Source organism: Antedon mediterranea, chromosome 2 (genome assembly GCF_964355755.1).
Source record: "Antedon mediterranea chromosome 2, ecAntMedi1.1, whole genome shotgun sequence".
Lineage (NCBI taxonomy): Eukaryota > Metazoa > Echinodermata > Crinoidea > Comatulida > Antedonidae > Antedon > Antedon mediterranea.
Window position 1 is genome coordinate 38384956 of NC_092671.1, and position 18314 is coordinate 38403269.

An 18314-nucleotide genomic window follows, 5' to 3' on the forward strand; every position below is an offset into this window, starting at 1 on the left:
CTACTACTAAATCTAACCGCTAATTCTAACTGTGTTATGTATGATGTACACGTGCATGTTTATGATGTGTCTACCCATAAAGCATTGAGGGAAGAAGCTTGTAATGGACTATAAGAAGGTTAATTCAATACAAACCTTTGCATGGCATTACATCACAATCAATTAACTGAGAATCGGCTGTAAAAGAATAATCAACGCTGGCCTTTTCGTTTTTATAAAGCTCAACGCAGATATAACCAGTATCTTTACATGCCAGGCTTGTCATGTCTACATCAGTGTTGATTGTACCAAAATCAATAGTTTCACCGGCTACAAGTGGTGTTTCAGACTGTGCTTTGGAAAGTTCGTCGTTTTTAAGTTTATATCTAGGACTGTCTGGTGTTGGAAATTCGGTTGGACTTAAAAATCTAGACATGCGCCACAGGTTCTCTCCTTCTAGGCCAACTTCGCTGTCTGGAAAAGCTTCAGTGGTCATTCTGACATCATTACTTGGTAAGTAGTCTTCGATACTACCACCAGTCACTGTCATCTCTAAACGATCAATTTTTATTTCTGGAAGAACAAAAAAGATATGATTTGTAAAATTTATTGGTGTAAAAAAAAGTTTAATTATAACTACCGTATGTGGCAACTACTATTATGATTATTAGCATTAATTCAAGCACAATTGCAATATAATTTTTTAACAATTCTGTAATACTTCATTATCTAATTTTATAAGAAATTTACAGTAAATAATAAATGACAAAATAAATGTATAATAAAAAGGAAGATTACACACAAAAATAAAAAAAAAAAGTACAGTACAAATTTAAATAAATAAATAAATAAAAAATAAATATTATATTAACTACTTGCTAGGCAATGGAAAAAGTTAATACAAATAATAATTGAGATTTTGTTGGAGTAAATACTCTCGTTGTTATTTATATTATTATTTATTTAACAAAAATAAACATACCTGAATTGCACTTCATTTTTTTACAAGTTCTGTAGAGATCTGGGTTGCCTTTTTGTAAAGACTGGAATGGATACTCTGGCTCGGGATTGTCACCACGCTGGATCTGAACACATGCAAATGGAAACCTGTCACATCCAACTTCGGCCATTTTGAAATCAAATTTAGCTTTTCTGAAAGAAAGATCAGCACCTGCTCCATCGTATCTTTGCTTTGCTTGATCCTCAGAAAGTACCTGATCAACTTGGCCAAAACGAAGACCTGTGCCTTGTTTGTTCTGACTACCAAAGACGGTAACTTTCCACAAGCCTTCGCCTTCTGTTAAGGTACTGTCTGTTGTTGTTGTTGATGTCATGTCAAGACTGACGCCAGTAGCACGTCCTAATACCATAGTATCAACTGCTTCCAGGTCAAAGTCTAAACTATCTACAATCACAGCTGAAAATGGAATATGAAAAATATGTTATAGAAATTCCAAAAATGCTGCATTCTAAATCAATCTGCCATAACTAAGAACATTAAAAGTCACAATTTTCTCCCAATCTACAAAATAATTCTTAAATTCTTTTTACTTTAAAATTAAAAAGGTTTGCCAAAAGTGTGGTCTTTAAAAGTTTACAAGCTTTCTGAGGTCAAGGGTTAACTTTTGCTTATGAATAATACAGAAGATGGAAATGTTCATGGGAAAAACAAAACAACAACAAAATTATTAAATAAAACATAAAAATTAGTACCTTGACAATCAACTGGAAAGCATTTATAGACAACAGTTTCATCTGGATCAATGTTTTCATTGGTCGGATGAATCGTAAATTCATGTTGTGATTCACGTCCTTTGGTAAGATGTAAACAGACATATTGTGCTTGTTCGCAAGTTAAATCTGTCATATCAAGTGTGTAGGGAACAATACCAATTCTTGAGGTTGTAAATGGTACAAGTCTTGTAGCACTCTGCGGACTATTTAAAGATTGTCGTGTTTCACTGTATCGTGTACCTAGGCCGTCGTTTTGATCACTGGCGTACACCGCAAGATTCCATGAATTTACACCATTAACACCAATTGGACCTCTTGATATAATATCCACATCAAATGCCATTTCATTTTCCGGTAATCTTGGTGCTGCTTTTAAGTCACCAGGAGCTTCGGCTTCCATAGCAAGATTGACAGCTAAAAAAGACCAATGAATTCTATTTATAAGCCATTATAAACACAGTTTTAATACTTAATCATAGCAATAGCCACTGTTATTAATGTTTCAAAATTTTGATTTCAAATGTTATATGTTAATTTAATAAACATTATTATTTAAATACAAATACATGTGCGAGTAGCTGGCAACTAACTTACTGTTATAACAACCACTTTTCTTGCAGTTAAGCTTCAAGGCAGATTCTTCAAATTTGTAATCTGGTTCTGCATCCTCATTCTTGTCTATTTTGGCACATAAAAATTTGTACTCCCCACAACCCACACCAGATAGATCAAAGCGGAAGTCTGGTACAGTGAATGAGAGTTCTGTTTTATCATTTTCTCTTTTCAGTGGCTTGCCCTGCTGATCATTATTTAATGCCTGTGGCTTATAACTATATTTGGTGCCAGTTCCTTGCATGTTTTTGGCTCCAAATATACTAAGGGTCCATAGATTTTCGCCATCCACCTCTACTGAACTATCCGACATGGTCGCTGTGTATTTCAATGTTGTGTTATCATCCTCACCAATAACCAACGCTCCGGTACCAATGGACCAATCAATACTAGTTACTATTACAGCTGTTTTTCGATCCCCTGTGTAAGAACATCACAGCAAAAGAAACGTAAATTATTGCACTAGTAAAAAGCACCAAATAAATTGTCTCATAACATACAAAAAATCCGAATGGCATTAAGAAAAGTTGAGAATTTAGCAACTTTAGACATAGAATTTGAAAGATTTCATTTCAAAAAATTATAGGAAAGAACCAAAAACCCAAAATCATCTTATCATAAGGTGAAAGTTTTTAAAAACCCATTTTTTATTTTAATTAACCCAATGAAAGAATTATTTTGGAAGGTAAGGCAAGACAATAACAATTGTGCTTTTTTATACTAAATGGTGCAATAAAAATGTGAAGACTGAAGCATACACTTTACATTATATTAGGTGTAAGTGTACAAATTAGAAATGATAAAAGCATGCACTAGGCAAAGTAATATGGCAAGACTGGAATTAGGGCGGGTGAAGAGGGGTACAGATGAGTTTAGTTCACCTGAAGAAAGGTTGAGCATTCATATAACCCTAACTTGGCCAGGTGTTTTGTAAAACATATAAACCATATATAAATTTGGTATACGTATTTATATGCTTTTTACCTCCATATAACAATATCATAATGATGGAGATTTTATATATAATATTCTTTACATAATAATACAATGCTTGTAGAAATAAAGAACAATTGCGTTCGGTTTCTACACACCTTGGCACTCTATTTCTACACACTGAGTAAGGCTTCCAGCATTGTCAATGCCTCGTATGGTGAAATCTATATTCGGATTTTCGCCCATCTCCAGCCTGGCACACATATATTTCACCTCAGCACAGGAGAGTTCAGACATATCAAAATTAAAGATGATGTCAGTGAAGTCCAAGATCCCATCTGGATTCAGAACCTCATCCTGTTGAGATGGCATGAGAACCGTCTCTTGTGTGCCATACTGCAAGCCAGAGCCATCAGGTTCGGTGCTTCCGAACAGAGATATCTGCCATAACCCCATTCCACTTACAGCAGCGGAAATGTCTGCTGGTAAGCCACGGAAGCGCAACTGCAAGCTGTTGTCTTGCTCATTGCTTAAAATTTGACCCAAAACTTCAACTTCAATATCTTTTATAACAACCTCTGAAAAAAATAAAGAAACAAAAATAACAATAAGTAAATTTTATTTAATATTTTTAATTTCTATATACAAAACTATTGTTTATAATCATTTGATTGGTACACAGGGAGTGGCTACAGTATTTTAATTAAATAGACCAATAGTTGAAACACATTTAATGATACAAATACAGAAAATAATCATTACATTGTTTATAAATTAATTCTAAATAATCCAATTATATACTATTTAAAGAGAATAACTTTAAGAAATATTTAATAAAGACAATAACTTCAAGAAATGTATGAAAAAAAAGAAAATCAAACATACCATTTTTACACTCTGACTTTTCACAAGTAATCAGACTGTCTCCACCATTTTCAACCAACAAGATGAAGTCAGGTTCAGGGTTCCTGCCCTTTTTAATTTCGACACATATAAATTTAAAATCATCACAACCAATCGATCCCGACTCAAAATCAAACTCAACACCCGCAAAGTTCATGGTTTCGCCAGTGCCAGCATAGGATTTACTAGATTGGTTTTGGTTGAGAATTTGAGACACATCTCCAAATCTAGCTCCAGTTCCTTCAATGTTTTCAGAACCGAAAATGGACATTTGCCAATTGTGCTGACCTCTGATTGGATCACTGGTGTCGGCAGTAGCAACATCTGCTATTAAAGTGTGTTCACTTGGCTGACCAATCACAGCCTTGCTCTTATCCAAGTCCCAATCCAAGCCTGTCAGGGTAATAGCTACAAAAGAACAGTCAAAATGATTAATATAATTTAATACAAATAATGTAAAATATTAGATAATATACTTGTAATTATTATTTATTGTAATATTAGTTATTAAAAGTGATTGTGAAGTAAAGAATAATTGAAAGTATTTTTACTTACTTCTGCAGGCTATTGGGGTGCAAATGGTACCACGAAGAGGATCATTTTCAAAGACAGCATTTTTGTGATGGAGGTTAAATTGAAATTCTGGATCATCTCCTTTCAGTAGCTGAAGACACATGTACTGTATGACATCGCAGCTAAGGTCACGCATATCAAAGTTAAAGGTTACGTTTCCCATATTGGTTAAAGTAACACCAGTTTCAAATGAGATTGGCTCCAGTCTGGTATTACTTTGTAGTGTGTTAAGAACCTGCTGTTCATTATAGCGGACACCATTGCCATCAGCATTGTCACTACCAAAGGCTACCACTTTCCATGAGTTGTTACCATTGATGCCAATTAGACCTTGATTTGCAAGACTGGTATCAAATGCAAGAGGATTGGTGCTACTGCCAGGATCAAGAAGCATTTCACTGGTTGCTTTACTTTTAAAATGCACATTAATATCTGAAAAATAGAAAAATATTCATATAACTAACAAGTTTCATAATAACATTTTTCTAAAATATGCAAAATTGATATTTAAAACAAGTTTATCGGCTTAGAATTTTTTAGTTTTTTACCAACATATTTTACAATTCAATTTACAGGAATATCTTACCATGATAACATCCAGCTTTTTCACAATCCATTTCAAGTATCCCTGTCTGGAATTCAAAATCAACACTTGAAGTCGGATTTTTGGAAATGACAGTACACAGATGTGTCCACTTTCCACAACCAGTTGCTGACAGATCAAATTTGAGATCACTAACAAATTTGAGAGATCCTCCAGCACTCAGTGATTTGCTACTGTCATTTTGTGCTAGCATTTGTTCAATGTAGTTAAAACGTTCTCCAGTTCCTTTTATGTTTGTTGAACCAAAAACACCAACTTTCCACATGTTTTCACCAGAAATTGCCGAGCTTGTCGGAGACATAACTGCTGTATATGTTGCTGTAATGTTGTCTTTTTCTCCAATCATTAAAGCTTTAGTGCTCACTTTCCATTCGATGTTCAGAAGCACTATTTCACGTTCTAGATAAAAAAGAACAAATTATTTAAAACAGTTATAGCATGAATGATATTTATATTTATGATAATTTTGTTTTATTGCATTGTGCAAAATGAATTAGTTAAATTGTTTAAACATTTTTAAAGATCTTACTTGTCTGTCGGCAGGTGATAAGAGATGATGCATCAGGAGAAGCTGTAACTTGAAAATTAGGAATGGCGTCTTCACTTTCAGAAAGTTCAAGGCATAAATATTTAACTTGGTCAGCTTGCAAATTAGTTGCGTCAAAGTCAACCTGAATGTCTCCAAAATTGAGTTCTTTATCCATTGGTAATAAAGGAATGTTTTGTTTGTTTTCATTTAAGATTTGCATAATTGCTCCAGCACGTTTACCATCTCCATTTTCATTTGAACTGGCCCACATCATTAGCTGCCAAAGGCGAGTACCAGACACTCCTCGGCCCAATACTTGGTGGTTAGCTTTTACATCATTTAAAGTTATGCTGGACACAGATCCAACATCAATATCTGTCACACTTGTATCATCAACTCTTAAATTTGATAGTACAATTTCTAAAAATAAACAAACAAAATTATGTTAATGTTTAACTTCTTGCAAACAAAACACCTGAAAATGTAAAACATTATTCAACATGACGATGTCCTAATGAATAGATAATGATGTTGGTAAATAATGTTGATAATAATGATGTTGGGTAAATAATGTTGATAATAATGATGTTGGTAAATAATGTTGATAATAATGATGTTGGTAAATAATGTTGATAATAATGATGTTGATAATAAATTATGTTGATAATGATGTTGATGATATAATGTTGGATGATAATAATGTTGGTAAATAATTTTGATAATAATGATGTTGACAATGATGTAATGATATGATGTTGAGGGATAATGAAGTTGATAATGATGTCAATAATAATGATGTCAATAATAATGATGTCAATAATAATGATGTTGATAATAATGATGTTGATAATAATGATGTTGATAATGATGTTGATAATGATGTTGAGGGATAATGAAGTTGATAATGATGTCAATAATAATGATGTCAATAATAATGATGTTGATAATAATGATGTTGATAATAATGATGTTGTTGATAATGATGTTGATAATAATGATGTTGACAATGATGTTGATAATGATGTTGATAATGATGTTGATAATGATGATGTTGATAATAATGATGTTGATAATAATAATGATGTTAATGATATGATGTTGAAGATAATGATGTTGATAATAATGATGTTGTTAAGCAATTATATTTCTTACCATTTCTGCATTGGAGTTTCTTACAAGCTACAAGTCTTCTAGATTCAGTGTTGATTTCTAACTCAAAATCAGGCTCAGGGGAATCTCCCTTGAAGAACTCCACACACAAGAAATTGCTGTTAGAGCACGACACTTCTGTGTAGTCATATTGCAGCTTTTGAGTTCCAAAGTCCAGCATTGTAACATTTGCCAACAAATCCATGCTACTCTGTTCGCTGCTGAGAATCTGTTCCTTCAGCAGATATTTGTCACCAATACCTTTGTCATTGGTGCTGCCATATATGGCCGCCCTCCACAGATTACTCCCATTTACTAAGTAGTCCGTTAGAGGTCTGAATTCAATGTTTAATCTAAAATCTACATCATCATTTTGTCCATAATGTAGTATATTTTCATCTAATTGCCATGATATTCCGGTGCCCAGTGCTATTTCTCCTAAATAACAATAAAATTTAATAATAATTTCAATGGTATAAATATGAAAAAAAAAGGAAGTAATTTTATATTGAAAAAGAATTTGAGCAGAAGTTTATCAAAAGTAATTCTGTCTATAATGAAATTGAATTGTCGAATTATTTGGTTGTACCTTCATCTTATATACGTCGGTTGAAACAAAGGGTCACCATAAATTACACATGAATGTATGAACCAAACAATTCAATCAATTATTTTCATGATGGACAACTGCCATTTTGATAAAATCTTTGAATTTAAAGGTCATTAACTTATTCATACTTTTAATATGGTAATTAAAAGTATCAGTTTTGTAATTTTATTTAGTTCGCCAAACTGAATTCAAGGAATGTAAGTATTAAGACAATTACCACATAATTAGTACGTTGTCTTAAATGTAAAATTTTAGAAACTACTGTATTATTTATTGTGAAAGCAACTAACTCAAAGGACTTTATAGAATTATGATCATGAAGATTGTTTTCAGCAAACAGGGTTAAATTTGTAAAATAAATTAAATTTTATTTTGAGTTTTACTGAAATACTGTGTTTAATTTTTAACCTTTTGTTTGTTTTTATTCAAAATTGATTTAAATAATTAAATAATAAATTTATTTTACTTGGTTTTTGTATATCTCTTACTTTATAGAAAACTTGAGTGCAAAGTCAAATGTTTTCAAAGAACAAAAGAGAAACACTAATAAAAACAAATGACATGACTTATATTGCAATGTTATTTTCATCAAAAGGTTAAAATAAAAGTGCAGTCTTTCAATAAAACATACTATACTCTTTATCGAGTTGTAGGGTAAAAAATAATCTATTGGAAAATTATTTAACATCTTAAGAAATCTTCATGAACGTAATAGTTGGTGCATAATGTGCATAGAATCACATTTCCATTATAATGCTTAAATATGTTAACTTTTGCATTCTTCTAAAACTATCGTTACCAGTTCCTCGTTCTCTTATTTTCAGAAGTAGATTTTGAGTGATCAGATGGTATCTTTGTATCGTTTACAATAATTAGAGAGTTTCAATACTCAATTGTTATTAATTTAAACACATCTCTCAACCCTCTCTCACTCAAATTCAACAATAACCTCACAACAATTGTGCAACAAATAGTTTTAAATCACATGAGAAAAGATTATTTAAATAAAAACAACAAATGTTAAAATAAAAAGCAATAAATCCTAGACATCAATTTTACATTTTCTACGTAAACATTACTATTTAACTTGCCAACAAGTGAAATATGTTGTACCAAGAGTAATTGCTTGTTATTTTACATTTGTTTATTTCCCATTTTGTTTTATAACGTTGTTGATGTTTGCTGAAAAATGAAAGGGGATAACAGACAACACAGGTCAGAATGACAGACATCATCTATTACCAAAGCACTTGTTGCTAATAGATGGATATTACATGCAAATTCTTAATTCTACAACGAGAGAAAGGAAAATAGTTTGAGAACACATATTTACCTTTCACATGTTTCTCTCTCCGCATCTTCAACATGCAAAGGAAATAGCTTGCTTTGCATTCTTCATATCACTTTAAGATGAAGATGTACTGAGGAAAAACCAGCAGAAACCGAAATAAGAAATTTTGTAAGTTCATGCTTAACTTCATGCATATAAATATTGTTTACCATGCATAAAAATAATTTTCAAAAATGTTTGATTTTCACAATCTTTTGTGATGATTTTCAGTTACCATCGTGCAAATTTTAAAATTTAGGAATAACTTTTGAAACATCATGCAAAAGAGAGAAGGGAACACCAACAACATAATAATCTTCAACATAGTACAACTTTTGATTTACTTCAAAGTTAAGAATTTGTTAAAATTGTACCATATTTATAACTATCTAATACTGGTCTGTTTTTAGAAATAACAACAAGACCCAAATTATAGTTACCATGAACCATAATTATAGTTACATTACCATTTCTGAATCTATATATTTAAGTAGAGATTATTATTCAGGTTTTATTTTAAAATAAATAATTATTATCACGAACTTTTGAAGGAATTTTATTTTAAAACTTTTAGTTAATTGTCCATGCAATTATAAATACATGCTTTATAATCAATCGATTTTAAACTCACCTATGAAAAAAAAAGATGATATTCAAGAAAAAACCGCGGAAAAATAAATACAATGTTTGTTCGCACTGTAGAAACCAGCCCAATGATATTGAATTAATATTTCTACTAAAACTTTAAAATTAATAATTTAACAATGTAATTTAGTTGGATTAACATTCAGTTAAAATTGTTATTAAATATTAAACATTTAAAATATTAATACCGATTTCAGAACACACAAAAAAAAGAACAAAAAAATGACAATCTTTTAGGTTTTTTTATTTTAAGCATATCCAGTTGTTGAGATATTATATAATTGCGGAAAAGGTAAAAGCTGTTAATAAATAAAAGCTGGAACAATGAAGGATGTGAATTTGTTTGAAGATGGGAGGGGTGTGGCGGGGCGGGGCGGGAGGACATACAGTGGCATTTGAAAGGAGGGTTTGATTTGGATGAATAAGATGATAATTATTTTAATACAACCATTGCTGATACACACAATACTGGGCCATAGTTTGTTAGTGTAATTAGATGTATTCATTTTATTAGGATAATTTTAATAGGAGTATTTTAGTTTTGTAATAAATCTATGAAATGTATAAAATTAACAAATGTACGTTGCAACTAACCTTCGCAAAAATTAATCTTAACACATGTTGTTAATGATTTTTCTTCTTGTGCAAGCAAGTTGAATTCGGCACTTGCGCTTTCGCTTCTCCCAAACTCAACACACACGTACGGAATGTCATTGCAAGAACTTTCCCTCAGATCAAATTCAAAGAGAACTTGTTGAAATCTTAAACTATCACCTTTGCTAAGGGTCTGGGATTGTAGAGATTCATCGAGTACTTGTTTTGTGTACGACTCTTTCTTTTCTTTTCCAGTGGATAAAGGGCTCCCCCAAACACCGACTTGCCAAAGTTCCGTGCCCGATATGGATGAGCTTTCTTCAGCATTAAAATCAATTGTTACGTCAATGGGTAGCAGATTGAGGGCGCCATTTAGCAAAGTGGTTGGCCGAACTGTTAGCTTGATATCGGTAACTGTGACAACTGTGAATTGTAGGAAATTGGCTTAAAAGATTATTTAAATTTTTGCTTGGAAACTAAGATTAAAACTTGTGTAGGTTTTAATACAAAATAGCATTTCAAGTTTTAACTTGGGTCAATTTGGGTTAAATGGATAATGGGAAAATTTGCTGAAACTTACCGCATGCACCACAGCACGCATCTATCCCAATAATAGGATCTCTGCAGTCAGTGATGGGACAAGTTCTTGTGGAACAGAAAGTGGTGGCGTTGTCGCACGAACATATTGTGCATTCATCCAAATCAAACCGAGTCCCATGCAAATGAATTTTACCACCATACAAACACGGCAGTCTATCCTTGTCAGCTAAAGAGAAGAGAGATTTGCATACCAACTAGTCCCTTGGATAAGCACCCACATATGTTCATTTAGTCTTTTTCAGAGAACTATAATTTTATTATAAAATTGAATTTAGTACCATTGGGCAATGGTTTATAAATCGCGAATGTTTACGAGTGTATGTGTTCGTTCAAAAAGCGTGATGCTCACATAAGGGACACAACATGAACAAAAACAATAGAGAGGTGCAGAATTCAGAAACACTTTATTACAAACTGTGTGTGCAAGTGATAAATAGTCCTGCAAGTAAAATCTAAAAGTGTATGCACAAATAAAACAATACTTTTCTCATGTGACCAAACAGATACATATTTTTTCTGACCACTCAAAACTTCTGCAGTTTGGGAAATTTATGAAAGCTTTTCTTTTAAAAAAAAAATCTCACTTTCAGAAAACTGATTTGATTTTACCTGTCACCGATGGCAGTATGCAGTCAAACACTCGACTGGAATGTTTGTATAAAACACCCTGACTTGAGAGAGAGGAGGAAATATGGAGATGAGATCTTAAAATCTAGACATAACAACGACATGCAAGAAACAGATAAAAGATCAACGGGTTGCACAAGTAAGAAAGGTGGAAAAGATGGACAATGACAAAAGTGCTTTTCAGTAAACGAAGTAACATGACAAATAAATTAAGATGCACAAGTACAAAAAATGAAATGATTAAAAGGTAATGTCATCATCCAATTGGCAATCATTAATTTAGTCACATGTCTGAAATTCAAAGGGTGCATTGGACATAACATTACATTATTTAGGTTTTATGGAATACGGTAGTATTTTTTGGTAAATTTGATTATCAAACAAAAAGAGTTACGTAAAGGAAAATAATACTATCAATTAATAAGAAACATTAATTTTTAATGTAAGTTATGACAATGTTGAAATCTCATGCACAAGTAAATGATGTATAATGGGCAGGGGAGTCATTTTGGAGTATTCAAATTTCATGGGCCATTTCTATAATTTCACATTTCGAATGAAAGGAAGAATATATGAAATGAAATGATGAAATAAAAGCAATGGCTAACAGGAAAGCCATGAAAAGAAAGAGTGATGATGATTACCAGACAGTGGTCAAGGGATACAAAGTGGCAACAAGAACAACAATGTATATTTCACATAAAAAAATACAATTTATATCACAAAGACATAATATATGCTAGCAAGCAAGCAAAAAATTGTTGAGATTTTCAATTGCAATTGTTTTCCAAATTGTAGTATTTGTCATGAAAAGCCTTCTATTTTTGTTTCTGATTACATGCATCTGTTTTTTTTAAATAAAATATTTTAGCCATGAGAAAATGGAAGCATTTATTTTACTAATAAATGAAAAAAATAAATAAATAAAAAATACACATTTTATATAACTTTTAAACACATTTGATTCATTCATGCAATTTATAAAAAGTTTCATTTTATTTTACTTGTTCAAATCTGTTGAAACGTTGCATGCACAATTTCAATGAGAGCTTGCACTGTTGTGTGGTTGACAATAACTTTTACCAAATTTTATCATAAAAAAGTATCAAGATTGTGAACCACATCTTGTGTGGCATTATCCTTAGTAAAATTCATTCACCTAATAGTACCATTTTAAGTTCAAACTTAAAATCATGCACCAGTGTATAGTAAAATAAATACTGCCACCAAGTATAAAAGAGGCGGAGCTAATTCCACTTCCTGTTGTTTGCAGACTAGTGACCTTCAGAAGGTACACTAAAACAGTAATAGCACCCTCTATAGAATGGTGTGCAAAGGTTGAAAGTTTTCAAATCTGAGGCAGAGTGCGTGCTTGGGTAGACACAGTATTTATGAGAATGTGTGGTGGGTATTTAAAAATTGTGTGTGCGTGTATTTGTGCAAATGTTTTAACAGCACTACCATTAGTAAAATTATTATATAGATGATGCACTAATTGCTAACTATAGTTTTCCATTCATAAATGCACTAATTAAAAACAAATAATTAAACCTAAGAAAAGCATTACCAAATCTAATAGCTCAAATTCATTACCATTTCACTACATTTTTCCATTTCAGTCTGGAAATTGTTCTAAGATGGAGCGAATAATGATAAATGCATTAGTTATAAGCTAAACAGTATGTGATGAATTTCCACAGCCAACAGCTGGGACTCCTGCTGATTCCTCTATGAACTGTGCATTCGTAAGGTAATACTATTGTACTACCGTATGCCTAACCTTGCACTAGTAATAAGAACAGCTAACCTGGCATTTAGGACCAAGTAAAAAATATAGCCTATCTAGTATACTACGTCTCAATTGAGTTACTAATTAAAGTCCAACTTACCCATCTGGGAGAAGGCAACATGGCTAAGAGAACCTAAGAAACACAGCCTTACCACAAAGGAGTACATAGCTGTAAATCTTTGAGGAAAGGAACTAACTATGTTCACCAAAAGAAAGTGTAAAACTAATTCCTATCAACACTCCCCCCTTTTCTATAAGTTTGAGAATTAAAAAATTGAACCAATGAAAAATCAATGCGGGTTATCGTCGTCCTACCCTAAGACATCTGCATCCTATGAGATTTCTCCTAAGCCTGACAGGGTCTGGAAAGAATTAGTGTGGAGACAGGTCTGTCATCTAACCACATAGTCCCAAGATACTAAGAGGGCCCCAACTGGCATATGCAGCCATGTTCACTTACAGTGCAATAATTACGTATCCACATATGCAGACATAAAAAAAATGCCAATAAAATTAGAAATAAGGGGGGATTATTAAATTTATTTGGAAAGATGTTGTTTTTATTCTCCAATGACTCAGTAACCTTTATAGAACTAATTAAATTTCCTGTAGAAAACTTTCAACCAATCACAAGATTAGAATTCAAGTACTTAAAAACTAGGCTAAGAAGTCTAGCCTATCAGTGAGTTGTACTTTATACTTTAATACCATGTTGACATGATAGCAATCAGTTGATTAAGAAAATATCTATAAAACGTTTATACCTCAACTTCAATTTGTTATTCTTAGTTTTTAGAACGTACTAGAAATATATTATAAACAAACCTAGAGCTTAGATTGTTTTTAACTTAAAAAATGAACAACAACAAAAAAAAGAAAAGTTTGAACCTAATTTAATAAACTATTCCATGCCTTTTTGATGTGATGATGTATTTAATATCATATTCTAACAGAGTATACCCAGGAGATGGGTGTGGTCTAAAATAACTTACAATAAGTTTTTTGTCTTGCATTTGTTTATGTAAACAAATATTTAATGTAATAAAATCAATCAATGATATCTCAGGTGTGTTATTTGTTTTTGTCAAAAACATTTGTGTGGGAGGATTTTTTAAATTAAATTTCCATTGAGGTTTATGCTTCTGTCAACTATTTTTTTAAATATCCTAAATTTATTTTGTAAATTACTATAAAAAAGACTAAAAATATATTTCTGTAATGATTCAATGGAAACTATGATATAAAACTGTTAATAATCAATATTAATCAATATTGATCAATAAATATAAATCAATACAGATTTTGTATTACTATATAAATATTTATTTGTTCAGAATATGCTTAATATTTAAATTTAAATAAGTTAATTCTAACGAGTTAAGGTTGTGTGAATATTGCAGTACTATTAAGATTTGTTGAATTTTAAAATTAATAACTAAGTATAGTAAAAATTTAAAGGTAACCTAATAAAACAAAACTTCATATCCAATCGAAGCAAAATAATATAATTCGACAGTAGTAATTTAAACAGTGATTGAATTGAGAACATGTTTGATTGTAGGAATTCAAGTGTCTATTACGGGTTAAATTTCCATTCATAACCGCCCCAGTAGGTTTGAATTAGAGCCTGGGTAGCAGTCTGCCTAGTCATCAATGTAAAAATTAAAAATACAGTTGAAGAATTTGACTACAGTCCACCTCACACATGGGAATCCTTGGGTTCCAGGCTAAATTATATGGCCTCAATTTTGTTTAGTTAAGTAAACAAGATTGGAAATTGCTCCATGTCTGAACAGCAGATGTCATTGAAAACTTTCTACATGGCTGAATGCCAGAGTTGTTATACCCCCCTCTGTGGTGAAACCGCAGCCTAGTCCGCAAAGGTTAATGAATGTTTTGTTGTACTAGAACAATGTCTGTAATGCATAACATTTATTTCAGACTTTAGGAATTCTAACAAATAACTTCACAAGGAAGTGCGAATTATAATTTATATTATAATTAATCAATTCTCAGTCACGATTTAAGTCGATATTTTACAAGTAAAATAGTATAGTACTGTTATTCATCAACCAACCAAAAAAAAACACTTGTTTAAAAGAAATTAAAGTTACTATAAGTAAAACAAAAACATTTAACAAAAATCAAATTGAGAAAAACATAATTAATTAAGTTTACTTAGGAAATAAGCCAAAAGTAACAGACATACACTGTCGATAGAGGTAATAAATTTAGAGTAGACAGAAACTAAATTAGCGTCGTCAGTTTGACTGAAGGAAATTAACTTATACCTGTGTCTAAAACGTGTTTACTCTCCAATGGGTCCGAGGGCTGGCTTATCACCATCATGCATTGCTGTTGTAGGAAACGTGATTAATCAAGAATCCTAATTAAAGATATCAATACTCTTGCTTATTCTGACTCAGGATGTTTAAGCTACTATGAATGATTTCTATAATTGTTAAACCCATTGATAAATTAAAACTTTGTTTTTCCTGTGCTAATTATATCAAACTTTTAAACATAATTTGAAGTCTATTTCCAACCAAATAGCAGAACATTTTCTGCTGTAAACTAAGCTAATAACAGTGAAAGTAATTTATTTCCTAGCTACCTATTGACCTTACATAAATAAATAGTCTCATGTAACTTGGTATATGAAACCCCACTATTCAGAAACCCAATACTTTTCTAACCTAGGGTTAAAGTTTGATGTTAAATACAATAAACTATCTGCAGAATTCCAAATCTATCAACAATCTTATTTTTGTAACAATTTGGCATATACTAATAGTATACTAGTTTAGTTTTTCTGGGTTTCATTTTGATTGAAAACATAAAATATGGTTAAACAAATCGCAACTGCAGAGGTATCTGTTCCCAATAAAGTAAATCGGAAAGGCGTGTTTTAATCATATTGCTGCCGATGGTTGGAAAAACATGTTCTTCTCGACATTTGTTATTCTACAATCGGAAAGGCCTGTTTAATGCCATGTAGAAAGTTTCAAAGGCTATTTCCTAAATTGCTTTATGAGTATATTCCAATGTCATCTTTAGTCTCCGGCACGTAATCTCAAAGTTGGAGGTCAAAAACGAAGAAGAAATAATTAATAATCTACTCTAAAAAAATTAACCCTAGCTAGCCTCTAGGCAACATTAAAATGTTCTATCATAACCACATGTTAAACTTTACAATAAATATATTTTATGTGTGAAAGTTTCAAGATTAAAAACAGGTTAAAATGTTTGAATAATTTTATCTAAATTATGTTTTATCATTTATGGTTGATTAATTCCATACTATTGGTTATAAACAATAACTTAGAATAGTAGTCATGCAATAATGATACAAGGACCTATAGCTAACTAAAAGGAAGGAATAACTATTGAAAATTAAATTACTAAATAATTTTATTTAAAAGTTAAGTTAAAGTAAAGTAAGTTCAAACAGTCCAAACGATATGCAAGCTCCATCGTCCATTGTGCACCGCAAGCAAGAATCAAATTTATGAAAAATTTTCAATTGAATTTTGAATAATTTTGGGTTCTCAACAAAAGCAATAAATAAATAAATAAAATAAGCTATAAAAATGTTTGTAAAACTTACCCCCTCCGCCAGTTCCGAACTGTGCGAAAGCACCAGTGCATATTAAAGCAAGAACACATAATTGGCCTACAAAGCTATTCATTGTGAACAATCTTTGTAAAAGGACCAGAAGGGATGAATACTGCTCTACTACTCACTATGGTCGCTTGACACTCATCTTTATACCCACCAACTTCTACGTCATATCACAGTCATCCTTTCTTTCAGCCAATCAGATCCTGCATATGCTTAATCTTGAGTGCCTGGGAATGCTAAAGTAATACGAAACCCAATTTTTCCACTGATGGAAGTGGGTTTAGTTACATTGCTTATCCTTCGGGATTGGTCGAGGAATCAAGCATTTAGACAGATGAGCAGTTTGGACCTTGTGGATCAAATTGTTTTGCTTTAAATTATGTCTCAGCCATCACAGATTTTTTTTGTATGTTTTACACATAACTTTTTGCTGTTAATGCTATTACTATATTGATATAAAATGGCTGTTGTTATCAAACTAATACAATTAAATAAAATAAATGTTTTTGTTTTGTGTTTAAAATGTTTGAATGTAAAGTTTTTTTTTATTAAAGCATGTAGGAATTAATAAAAGTCCTCAATGGTTAAAGAGTAAATTATAAATTAAAACAAACACATTAGTTTTATTTATGTATTGCAAATTTTATTTTGGGATAACTAAAAAGAAAGGAAAGACATATTTAAACATTTCAATCAGAATTTGATCATCAAACTATTTTTATTAGTACAGTTTTTACAGATAAATAATATATTAAAATAAAAGTAATAAAATAATAAAATATAATTAAAAAGCATGTACAAGTTGGCTTCACTTTATTATTAAAAAATAAATAAAGAAACACAAATCACAATTAAAAATTAGACATTAATAAAATCATACAGAAGAAGTAAAAAATTAGAAAAAAGCTCAAAACAAGATATAAAAATTAGAGACAATTAAATAAAAAAAAAAAAAAACAATTGCCGCCAAACAAGTAGCAATCTGAGCGTACTAGACTTCCTTCAGACAATGAGCTCTTAATGACAAAAAAAGCGCAATCCCATAGGAAGCCAGGCATTGAATTGTGAATCCTATGCATCCAGTGTTACACGGAAACGGCCACTGACTCGTTGATTTCCTCTAGTCTGTGGTATGGGAAAACCAGCCATTCTAATCCTATGGCTTTATCAAACTAACAATATATTAATTATGTGTAGAAATAAATAATACAAATAGGTTTCAGTTTTGGTAATTAGACGACAGAAATTACATTTATTTGTTTATCAATAGTTTTCTATTACAGGATATTTCTAATAATACTAATAGGTTTATTACAGGATTACTTGATGTTTCTGATAATAGGCTTATTCAAGCCTTTTACAGTCAATTATTCATCAACTTCTATCAGTCATAAACTATTAACTCAAATTAAATCCAATTAAATTATTTGCACATTATTAAAATTATTTTTAGTTATGAATCATTAACATTTTTTTCTTTG

General features: G+C 31.3%; 2 protein-coding genes across 5 annotated transcripts in view; both read right to left on the reverse strand.

Annotated features, from left to right (window-relative positions):
- LOC140041005 (uncharacterized) overlaps positions 1–16959 on the reverse strand; it is a 41588-nt gene extending 24629 nt beyond the window's left edge. For 3 of the 4 annotated variants that reach the window (XM_072087356.1, XM_072087355.1, XM_072087354.1), the window contains exons 1-10: positions 7020–7317; positions 5868–6287; positions 5321–5737; positions 4717–5166; positions 4144–4569; positions 3417–3836; positions 2308–2745; positions 1693–2127; positions 962–1396; positions 136–552 (exon numbers count right to left, since the gene is read on the reverse strand). In XM_072087356.1, coding sequence (XP_071943457.1) covers positions 136–552; positions 962–1396; positions 1693–2127; positions 2308–2745; positions 3417–3836; positions 4144–4569; positions 4717–5166; positions 5321–5737; positions 5868–6287; positions 7020–7221 — 4060 coding nt within the window. In that variant the 5' untranslated portion in view covers positions 7222–7317. Of the gene's footprint in view, positions 1–135; positions 553–961; positions 1397–1692; positions 2128–2307; positions 2746–3416; positions 3837–4143; positions 4570–4716; positions 5167–5320; positions 5738–5867; positions 6288–7019; positions 7318–16818 lie in introns of those variants that run through there. The other variant, XM_072087357.1, reaches the window with a different exon arrangement.
- Positions 7382–13332, reverse strand: LOC140041170 (uncharacterized). Its single transcript, XM_072087594.1, has 5 exons — positions 13312–13332; positions 10776–10989; positions 10196–10618; positions 8960–9047; positions 7382–7454 (listed from the first exon to the last, which is right to left on the reverse strand). The coding sequence occupies exons 1-4, from the start codon at positions 13330–13332 to the stop codon at positions 9022–9024; spliced, it is 684 nt and encodes a 227-aa protein (XP_071943695.1). The 3' UTR covers positions 7382–7454; positions 8960–9021.
- Positions 16960–18314: the final 1355 nt, after the last annotated feature.

What these genes read in the sequence shown, in the direction of transcription:
- LOC140041170 (XM_072087594.1), bottom strand. Translation starts at nt 13,332, where the DNA reads ATGTTGCCTTCTCCCAGATGG. An exon ending in TGTTGCCTTCTCCCAGATGG is followed by an intron (nt 10,990 to 13,311) that starts GTAAGTTGGACT and finishes CCAAGGGACTAG; the next exon opens with TTGGTATGCAAATCTCTCTT. An exon ending in TGCGTGCTGTGGTGCATGCG is followed by an intron (nt 10,619 to 10,775) that starts GTAAGTTTCAGC and finishes TACAATTCACAG; the next exon opens with TTGTCACAGTTACCGATATC.